Here is a 10,859-nt window from a genome sequence, read left to right as displayed (position 1 = left end):
GACAAATAAAGAGCAAATAATATCTTAATAGATTCAAATCTAGTCATATTAGTAACTGTGTTACATGTAAGTAGATTAAATACTTCAATTAAAAAATATTATCAAAGTAGATTTTAGAAAAATATATTGTTTCATCCCGCTCCTCAAGTTAAAATGCCTTTTTCATCACACTCAGAATAAAGTCCAAATCCTTTCCTGGTTTTCAGTGCCAATATAACTTAGCTCTTTCATACCCCGCTAAACTTACTCTTTTCTTAGTCACCATGCTCCAAACAGGTAGGCTTCTTTGGTTCCTGAAATATTCCAAATTAGTTCATGCCTTACGGTTTTGCATTATTGTCCCCTCTGCAAGCATGAGCGAGGGAGCAGGAGGGGCAAGGGAAGAAGCAGGCTCCCCACTGAGCAGGGAGCCAGACTCGGAACTCCATCCCAGGACTCTGGGATCATGAGCTGAGCAGAAGGGAGATGCTTAACCAATGAGCCACCCTTGCATCCCTATGTCTGTTCTATTTGCCATTGTTTCCCCAAGTCTAGAACAGTGACTGGGTCACAGTAGGTAATTAATAAATATTAATGAATAAAAAGTTAATTTAGGTTTTAAACAGTTGATATTTTCTTATGATTTTGTTTGCTTATTGCTCTTGGTGGTGGTTGTTAAAAGATTTTCCTAGTATCAAAAGGTATCAAATGATACCAGGATCACGTTTATGTAAGTTAGTGATCCTTGAAAATGTGCATTGTATAATTTGTGTACAATTTTCAGTAGTTATTCTAATTAATAGGTATGTGATATGCTCCTAGCTTTAATTATGGTAATATATAAATAAGGGAAAGTTTCAGAGGAAGACTACTGAATTAATTAGAAGGTTGCGGGCACCTGGGTGGCTCAGTCGTTAAGCGTCTGCCTTCAGTTCAGGTCATGATCTCAGGGTCCTGGGATTGAGCCCCAAGTCGGGCTCCCTGCTCAGTGGGGAGCCTCCTTCTCCCACTTCCCCTGCTTGTGTTCCCTCTCTCGCTGTGTCTCTCTCTGTCAAATAAATAAATAAAATCTTAAAAAAAAATTATTAGAGGTTGCAATGTACTTCTGAAGAGCTTTATCTGTTTTGTTATTCCCAAATTAGGAAAATGAGAATTATAGGGAGGTTACAAAGCATAATTTTGGGAAAGAAAGAAAAGAAGCTCCTTTCATCCATTGTTAAATAAAATAAAAAATTTAAAATTACCCCTTTACGGGAAGGTTTAGAAGGTAATTCTAGGAGTGGTGATTGATATATTTGGTTACTTCCTTTTTTACTCTTTGTTTTATGTCTAGGATTTTTCTTTTTCCCACATCAAAGCAATCACACTGCTTACAATTTTGTAGCCTGCTCTTTTAAGTTGGAAAATAAACTTTTCCCATTAGAAAGACTAATTACTATTAAAAAGTAGCTAATATTTCAATAAGTATACATGATAGAATTTGACCAATCTCTAATTGCTAACAATTGTTTCTAATTTTTTACCATTATAAGTATTGCTACAACTAATGTTTTTGTTTATAAAACATTCTAAAAGCAATGTAACCGAAGTGATTTTGTCCACAACATTTATTTAAATGGTATTTCTTAAGGAGAAGGAGGTGTTCAACACAAAAAGAAGGTTCTACTTTATAGGCATTTGTGTCCAATTAGGAAAATAATATATGTTGGGGTGAAATTACAAAGGCCATATAAGCACATAATAATCACATTTATTAAAGAAAAGAAAAAGTAATAGAAAGTTCTCAGAAGGGAAGTTTATCAGGAGATTTTGCAAAGAATATGGAACTGGCCTTTGAAACAGTGATAGGTGTTAATGGTTGAAAGTGTTCCAGGTCAGTGTGGGTGTTGAAGGAGGACTTTTTGCTGGTGTTCTTAAGTATTTGATAACAGTTCTCACTCAGGAAACTGCAACTCAAAACAAAGCCCTAATAAGCAACTAGCACTTTTATCAAAGTTATCAAAGATTGTACTTCTGATTCCCTTGTAAGACTACTGAATTTCTTGCTAATCTCCATCGTGCACATATTTTATTCCCTTTCATAAGGGAATTTCTCCTTTCTTTGAATCTCTTAAGACTCATCTACTTTAAGGAATGAAAATAGGTAAATCCCTCAACTTCAATATATGTAAACAATACAAAACATTATAATTATTCTGTGGGATAAAAAAGACTGGGAGGTGCTGCCTTTAAACATATGGTATGCATTTTAATCTTTAAAAAATGTTCCTTGTAACATTTTTCACCTTGTAACAGAAATTGGAATATTAAAGGATATTAACCAAGGGTTATTTATCAACTTATCAAATACCAAATAAGGAACACAGAACCCCATGATCTATTAAAAATGATAAGCAGATAACGAATACTGACTGTGATTTCCTTTCATGGTTTTACTCTGGCAGGAATAGATTCCATCCTGATAATAATTCCAGTCTTACTGTCACATAGAAGGAGATGCTTTGTGAACCTCAATGAGGCTGCCAGGTTTAGGACGGATGTAAGAACCAAAGTGTCAGAAATGAAAGAGTAAGACTTCACAGAATGTGTTGTCACTGACAGACTGATAGCCAGTTTCCTTCTTCACCTTTTCTTCCTCAAGGATAGCAGCTGCTTCCCACAGATACACAAGCAGAACGACTCTAATCCTCTCTACCACACTTAGCATCTGCAGATGCCCTGGGGCATGTCTATTTACAACATTGTCCCTATACAGCAGAGGTAGAACCCTCAGGGAAGTTCTGGATTGATTCTCAGCAGGTCTGTTTCACAAACTATTTCCCAGCCCCATCCCACCTCCAGCTGTTTTCAATGTTAGTACTTACAATTCTTCTCTCTTGTCCGCCACATTATTCATCTCCCCCCAAAAGATAATTCAAAGTAAAAACAATTCATAACTCAGTCTCTAGCCCCCTTTTTAATACAAAGCAATTGCCCTGTGCATGCTGCTTCTGGATGGCTAAGAAGTGATTCCAAGGTCTTCCAACCATTTATAGACTGGATGTCATGCTCTCCAGGTACTTTGACAAGGAGGGTGAAACAACATCCACAGCCACCCCTGCCTGCTCAAACTTCTTAACCTCTTGTCAAGCGTCCTAGTTTAGCTCCCCAATTCCAGCTTTATGACAAAACTAGACAGTGGCAAAAAGAGATCTTATAAATGAAATTGTAGATACAGTCACATCTTAAGCAAGGGCCCCCAAGTTGTGAGACTAATTTCTGGGTTAAAGGTGTTCTGTATATCCACTTCAACCCTGCCTCCAGTACTGTGACTTATAGCCAAATAAGAAGGCACAGAGTGGAAGGGTACAAATCTTGGGAAAACAACAACACAAATTTAAGAAGTACATGGGAGTTTCGTGTGTGTGTGTGTGTGTGTGTGTGTGTGTGTATCTATATATATATATCAACATCAGCTAAAAAAGTGAAACTCTCATGCGTATGTGTGTATGTGCATATATATATATATATACATACATATATATATGTATATATATTTTATAAATAGAAGGAAACCACCCATATTGGAAGGTATTTTAAAATAGGCAGAATTCTCTTTCTGGTTCCTGTGGTCTTGGTAGATGTTCTTCTGGTTTCCACTGGTATATATGAATGGTGAAGAAACGTCTCAGGATCAAATTCCACTGCCGTAAGGGGAGGGCTGCAGGACGCACTAAAGCAGGTAAAAGAGACGACAGAGGAAAAGAGAGGTCTGTGGAGATCCGGAAAGTCTCCAAGGACGGTCAGCCTGGAAAAGGAAAAGGTAAAAAGGGAGTGGCTCAGCTGAAGAAATTACTGTCGTCCCAGCACGAGCACGGCCTGTGGTTTTTCTCCCTCACTAAATCCTCTGGGGTCGGCTCCCAGCCGGTTCATCAACCTGCACTTCCATCACCTCCCAGGGCGAGGACGCGCTCGGGCCCGAACCACCCAACCTACCTCCGGATCCTCACAGGCGCCGCAACCGCGCGCCACCCGCCCACCTACCTGAGCTGCGCCTGCGCTTCCCTCGCGCGCGCTCAAGGTCAACACCGCCCCCAGCTTCTAACCTAGCACCCACGGAAGTGGCATTAGAGGACGTCCTGCGTATCCTCACCTCTGCGTGGCGTGGGGTCGCCAGCGTTCAAGAGAGGGGAGGGACTTCCTGTCCCGCTCGGGCAGAACTTCCGTCAGAGCCGGAAAACTCTCTCCTTCGCGTTGTTTAAGAGGCTCCTGGCTGCGGGTTGGGGAGGGAAGGTCCAGGACGGGCCCGGGGATTCCAGGGCGTCCGGCCCACGACCTGTCCTTGGCGCCATGGTGAGTCTTTCTGTGAAGGCTGGAGTAACAGTGGGAAGCTAGGGGCCAGGAGGTTAGCCCTGTGAAGGTAGCCAGTCGGGTGCCTAGCTGAGGATGGAGCGGGCGAGAGCAATGGGATGAACCGCGGGGCAGGACTCCCTACCTGTCCCGGAGCTCCTGGGCCCCTGAGAAAGAGGCATCTGCCCTGCCCAACCGTGAAATCTGCCCAGGAGTGTGGAGTACGTAGCCAGAATGTTCGTGGCCCTTTCACTGTTTACGGCGTGTGGCGCCAGGTGGTCTCAGAGTTGACCTTGCTGGGTTGATCATCTCCGCCCCTCCCTTTTTCTTAGCAGCCTGGTAGTAGCCAAGAACTTAAGATCTTAGAAATCCCTTTAGCATTTCCGGGTGCACACAACGGATCCTTTTGTAGAAGATCAACACTTGTCACTAAGAGAAAAGCAAAGTCAGCTTATCTTTCATACTCAGCCCATTTGAAATTGGGAAGGGTGTCAAATGAAAAATTCAGACTTAGTAAGGAGAGATTTTATTGGAAAGGAATATCGCAAGGGCTTGGGGAACTAGGAAGAATGCCCTAACCGTAAGATAGCAAGAGTCTTGAAGATTTAGCAAAAAGGTTTTTCTTTTTATTAGGGAGGAGTAAAGCAATCCTAGAAAGAACGAAGTGTGGGGAAGTGAGATGAAAGGAAGTACCATTTAACAGTAGATTAGATTGTTTTACCCTCAGGCCAGAGAAGTTTTTGCTGCTTCAGATCGAGGGTGGGCCAAAGTTCAGGAACCTCGGGAAAGAGGATTTTTTTTTTAAGATTTTGTTTATATATTTGACAGATCACAAGCAGGCAGAGAGGCAGACAGAGAGAGAGGAGGAAGCAGGCTCCCTGCTGAACAGAGAGCCCGATGCCGGGCTCGATCCCAGGACTCTGAGATCATGACCTGAGCCGAAGGTAGCGGCTTAACCCACTGAGCCACCCAGGCGCCCCTGGGAAAGAGGATCTTAACCAGAATTTGAGTAACAAATATTTTGTTCCAGTTAATCTATGGGGACATGTCATTCATCCAGTCATTTATGAAGCAAAAAATGGGAATTTGCGGGCTTTGTCTCTGACTTTGTCATGGGTAAACAAGTGGGGCATCTTTGAGTCTTAACCTAAGTCCTGTGGGGACCAGTGTTTCTTTGCATTAAGCCCGTTCCAGAACACAAAAGGGTGTGGGGGCGGGTATTAACCTTTGGTGTTTTCCAAGATCCCAGGCCTCTGGTTAAGTTCAACACTGTTAATTATTTGCCTATATAAAAGATTTCAAATTTTCATCCGGAGGGCATTCTGTCTTGGAATCTAGCCTCAGTGTACCATGCTTTTTCAGTACCAAATGTTGACATTATTCACCTTATAGTGTTGGATGTTGGACTTTTGAATAACTTTTAGAAACAATATGAAAGAGATGCCTGGGTGGCTCAGTTGGTTAAGCCACTGCCTTCAAATCAGGTCATGATTCCAGAGTCCTGGCATCACGAGTCCCATATCGGGCTTCCCCTGCTTTTCCGGGAGCCTGCTTCTCCCTCTGCCTCTGCCTCTGCCTCTCCCTCTGCTTTGCTCTCTCTCTCTCTCTAATAAATAAAAATAAGACTCCTGGGTGGCTCAGTGGGTTAAGCCCCTGCGTTCGGCTCAGGTCCTGATCTCAGGGTCCTGGGATGGAGCCCTACATCGGCCTCTCTGCTCAGCAGGGAGCCTGCTTCCCCCCTCTCTCTGCCTGCCTCTCTGTCTACTTGTGATCTCTCTCTGTGTGTCAAATAAAATCTTTAAATAAATAAATAAATAAATAAATAAATAAATAAAAATTTTTTTAAAAGTGAAAGAAAAGAACTTCAAAATAATGTGGTTTCTGGTGTGCTCTCCCAGCTAACATAACCTATGAATCTTGGGCACTGTGTATGTATTTCACCTCAGTGAATAACTAATGCTTTGTATTCGTAAAGAGGTTTTTTTTTTTTTCCTTTTTGTGTCAGTGAAATTAGAAAAAGATACAGAATAGTAGAATGAGAAGGAGGGAAAGAAAACAATTAGCCTAACCACCTCCATCCCCCGCAAGCTTCCCTAATTTTACATAAAGAAGAATCTGAGGTGTAGAAATAAGCATTGGTTTATCTAAGATAACAATAGTTTGGCATAGTCTGGACTAAAACTCAGATCTCCACTTCCTAAATTTAAGCTCAGTTTTTGACTTCTTGGTCTGAAAAGTTAAAAAGTCTAATAAAAATCCTTAAGATAGTCACAAAGAAGCTCAATGTGAATTTGTTCCAGTATTCTGTAATACTAGAAGAACCCATCTCCTGCCATCTCAAAATTGTAATCTTGTTTTAGGTTAAGGTAAACTCATGCTGTTTCTCAAAATGTCACTTAAGAGAATGTCACCTGGAGAATGTCACCAACTACCAGCCCAGTAGTTGACTCCATTCTGGTATTGCTTACATTTCTGTATTAACTCCACTTTAGTGTTCCCAGTCGTGAAATTGATGATGTCTGTTTATGCAAGTTTGGTCAGTGCTTGGAATACCTCAAAGAAAAGTGTTTAACCATTAAATGAAGTGAGGGGTTGAATTTATTTTGAGTACAGCTTGGTTAAATTAAGAACCTTTGCAGTGCTTGGGCCTAATGATATGCAAAGCATGTAGTACTTGAACTCAGAAGATCCAGATTCTGCCCTTTCTTAGTTACATGAATTTGACAGAATCACTCAACTTGGTAAGAGTTCCAGTTTCCTCCTGGATAAGAGCAATGGGGATTAAAAAACCTACTGACTCTCACATTTCTGATTCTCTGACTTCAGGACATTTTTCAGAATAGGTACATGTTTCTGATTAAATAAAATGTAGCCTGATTTTCACAGTTTTCTTTATCCTTTTGATTTTTCTTTTCCCACAAGCAGTGGGAGCCTTAGGCAGAGGGAGAGGTAGAAGCAGGCTCCCTGGTGAGCAAGGAGCCTGATGTGGGGCTCCATCCCAGGACCCTGTGATTGTGACCTGAGCGGAAGGCAGATGCCTAACTGACTGAGCCACCAGGATCCACCCCCCCCCCAGGCTTTTGATTTTTCAAGTTTCTTTTGTTTTGTCATCTTTCCTTTCTTTCTTTCTTTCTTTCTTTCTTTTTTTTTTTTTTTTTTTTTTTAGATTTTATTTATTTATTAGACAGAGATCACAGGCAGACAGAGAGGCAGGCAGAGAGAGAGAGGGACGTGGGGCTCGATCCCAGGACCCCGAGATCATGACCCGAGCCGAAGGCAGAGGGTTCAACCCACTGAGCCACCCAGGCGCCCTCTTTTTTTTTTTTTTAAATACATTATGTAGGAATCTTTGGGATCTTTGTAGCTATGTTTGGGCATGTATTTCAGTACTGTCTTAAATACTACTCCAGAATGGAGAGTGAAGCCTTGGGACACCTTGATTTTACTTATTTATTTTCTTTTTAAAGATTTTATTTATTTATTTGACACAGAGAGACAGTGAGAGAGGGAACACAAGCAGGGGGAGGGGAGAGGGAGAAGCAGGCTTCCCACAGAGCAGGGAGCCTGATGCAGGGCTGGATCCCAAGACTCTAGGATCATGATCTGAGCCAAAGGCAGAAGCTTAATGACTGAGCCACCCAGGCACCCCATACTTATTTATTTTAAAAGATTTTATTTATTTATTTATTTATTTATTTATTTATTTATTAATTAGAGAGAGAGAGAGAGAGAGTGTACCTTTGGCTCAGGTCATGATCTCGAGGTCCTGGGATTGAATCCCAAGTTGGGCTCCCTGCTCAGCAGGGATTTTGTTTCTGCCTCTCCTTCTGCCCCTTCCTCTGCTGTATGTGTATGTGTGTGCTCTTTCTCTCTCAGATAAATAAAATCTCTAAAAAGTAAAATAAAATCTGTGGGCAGAGTTATTCGTAGTGCTCCTTTATTAGTCTTTTGATGTCCACAGGGTCTGTAGTGATGACACCTTTCATTTCTGATATTAGTAATTTGCGTCCTTGCCATTTTCTCATTTAGCCTGGATAGAGGCTTAATGATTTTATTGATCTTCTCAGAGAACCAGTTTTTTGTTTCATTGGTTTTTCTGTATTGATTTTTTTCTAATTTTATTGATTTCTGCTCTATTATTTCTTTTCTTTCTGCTTACTTTGGATTTAATCTGCTCTTTTTTTGGTTTCCTAAGGTGGAACTTCAGGTGTTTGATTTTAGATCGTCTTTCCTAACATTTGCATTCAGTGCTCTAAATTTCCATTTAAGCGCTGCTTATGCTGTATCTCATAAATTTTGATCAGTTGTGTTTTCATGTAATTAAAAATATTTTGAAGTTGTCTTGAGTTTTCCTTTTTGACCCTTGTGTTATTTAAAAATGTGTTATTTAGTCTTGACATGTTTTGGGATTTTCCAGTTACTTTCTGTTGCTGATTTCGAGTTTAATTCACTTGTGATCTGAGGGAAGACGTTGTATGATTTCTGTTATTTTAAATTTGTTAAGGTGTGTTTTATGACCAGAATGTGGTTTTGCTTGGTGAACGGACATGTGTATATTGAGGGATAAATTCTCAGGGTTTTTATCAGTTAGAGGTACCGTGGCAGAGATGTGTGTTTCTTCTCACATCTCTGACTTTTCGTGTGACTTCTCTCCACTGCTTCTATCCTAAAGAAGCTTAGCTCAAATAATAGAGACTGTTCAGGGCGCCTGGGTGGCTCTGTTGGTTGTGTTGACTCTTGATTTTTGCTCAGGTCATGATCTCAGTGGTTGTGAGATCTAACCCACATCAATCTTAAGAACTAAGGCTCTCCCTCTTCCTTCCACTAGCCCTTTCTCGCTTTCTTTTCAAAAAAAATAAAAAATAAAAAATAATAATAAATAAATAAAGTAGACCCTGTTCTTTTGGTTAGCATTTGGTGGATTCAAGATTAATTCTTTTTTTTTTTTTTTTTAAGATTTTATTTATTTATTTGACAGAGAGAGATCACAAGCAGGCAGAGAGGCAGGCAGAGAGACAGGAGGAAGCAGGCTCCCCGCTGAGCAGAGAGCCCGATTCGGGGCTCGATCCCAGGACCCTGGAATCATGACCTGAGCCGAAGGCAGCGGCTTAACCCACTGAGCCACCCAGGCGCCCTCAAGATTAATTCTTAAGTACTAGCTTATACTCTGGACTATGGTCCACTTTTTAAGTAATTTAGTTCTTTTGTTTGGCCTGGAGTAAAAGCATAAAGCAAGTTTAGTTGATTTTAGAAAATCAGAAGATATTTGAAAGTGTTCATTACTAAGAGTGATTTTTTTTTTAATCTTCTTAATATTGTGCTGTGGTTTTGCCCATGTTAGTAAATCAAGCATGAACACAACTTGTTGCCAAGAAGCTTTGAAGAAATAAACTTGTCTGTAAATTATCTTTCTACTCTTTATGTATCACCTGCCCTTGAGTTAGGGGGAAAAAAAAAATCTTTGAAGTTCTGGTAAAAGGAACATTGTCTTGGTTTTGATTGGAATGATAATACTTTTTGTTCACCCAATATTTAAAAATCGTGCCTTTGTCTCAAAAGTATTATTCAGTCAATCATGCATTATTTATTAAGCACTGTCTGTATGTCAGCTATATCTGTATTCTTGGCAACAGGGATATAACTTCATTAAACAGAGACAGTCCTGCCTTTGTGGAGCTTATGCTTTAGTGGGAGATTCTGATGATAATCAAATGAGACATAATATATGTTGGTGGTGATAAATGCAACAAAGATAGATAAAGTAGGGTAAGGGATAGAAAGTGATTAAGGTGGTTATTTTAGATAGGGCATTCAGGGAAAGCCTTAACGAAGAGGTGACATTGGAACAAATACGAGAGTCATATATGCCTGGTATCTGTGAGTACAGATTTATGAACTGTGCCCTAAAAAAATACTGTAATACTGGCCACAAAGCTTGTATTGTCTGTAGCTATGTAATTCTTTCTTTCTTTCTTTTTTTTTTTAAGATTTTATTTATTTGAGAGAGAAAGAGAGAGAGCATGAGAAGAGGGAGGGTCAGAGGGAGAAGCAGACTCCCTGCCAAGCAGGGAGCCTGATGCAGGACTCAATCCAGGAACTCCAGGATCATGACCTGAGCCGAAGGCAGTTGCTTAACCAACTGAGCCACCCAGGCGCCCTGTAATTCTTTCAGTAAAGTTAACCATTAATCATTTTTCCAAAGAGTGAACAGGAAAGTATTTTCTTTTTAAAGACTCTGGTAGTAGGTGATATTTAATAGATTGATTTATGCCACCTATTTTTTTTTTTAAATTATTTTAAAGAGATCGAGAGAGAGGGGCAGGGAGGGGCAGAGGAAGAGAGAGATTCTCAAGCTGACTCCAGGCTGAGGGTGAAGGTTGACGCGGGCTGGATCATCATAAAGAAATCGAAAGTTGGGTACTTAACCACCTGAGCCACCCAGGTTTTCCCTGTGCCACCTATGTTTATTTAGTCTTTTAAGCTAACTGTAGTTCTTGAGAGAATAACTCATTCACTCAAAATACCCTGATTTTGTATTCATGTCTTTCAGT

General features: G+C 40.5%; 1 protein-coding gene and 1 long non-coding RNA gene across 6 annotated transcripts in view; one reads left to right on the top strand and one right to left on the bottom strand.

Annotated features, from left to right (window-relative positions):
- Positions 1-1,628: 1,628 nt before the first annotated feature.
- On the bottom strand, positions 1,629-4,117 carry LOC125100053 (uncharacterized). Its single transcript, XR_007127426.1, has 2 exons — positions 4,003-4,117; positions 1,629-3,766 (listed from the first exon to the last, which is right to left on the bottom strand). It is a non-coding gene; the product is annotated as an uncharacterized LOC125100053 (long non-coding RNA).
- Positions 4,118-4,164: 47 nt separating this feature from the next.
- TMEM161B (transmembrane protein 161B) overlaps positions 4,165-10,859 on the top strand; it is a 69,277-nt gene continuing 62,582 nt past the window's right edge. For 3 of the 5 annotated variants that reach the window (XM_047729849.1, XM_047729847.1, XM_047729848.1), the window contains exon 1: positions 4,165-4,311. In XM_047729849.1, coding sequence (XP_047585805.1) covers positions 4,309-4,311 — 3 coding nt within the window. In that variant the 5' untranslated portion in view covers positions 4,165-4,308. The remainder of the gene's footprint in view (positions 4,312-10,859) is intronic. The other 2 variants (XM_047729852.1, XM_047729856.1) reach the window with 1 other exon arrangement.

This window comes from Lutra lutra, chromosome 5, assembly GCF_902655055.1.
Source record: "Lutra lutra chromosome 5, mLutLut1.2, whole genome shotgun sequence".
In the NCBI taxonomy this organism is placed as follows: domain Eukaryota; kingdom Metazoa; phylum Chordata; class Mammalia; order Carnivora; family Mustelidae; genus Lutra; species Lutra lutra.
The sequence above is the reverse complement of the archived record's forward strand: the minus strand, read 5'-3'. Positions and strand labels throughout refer to the sequence as shown.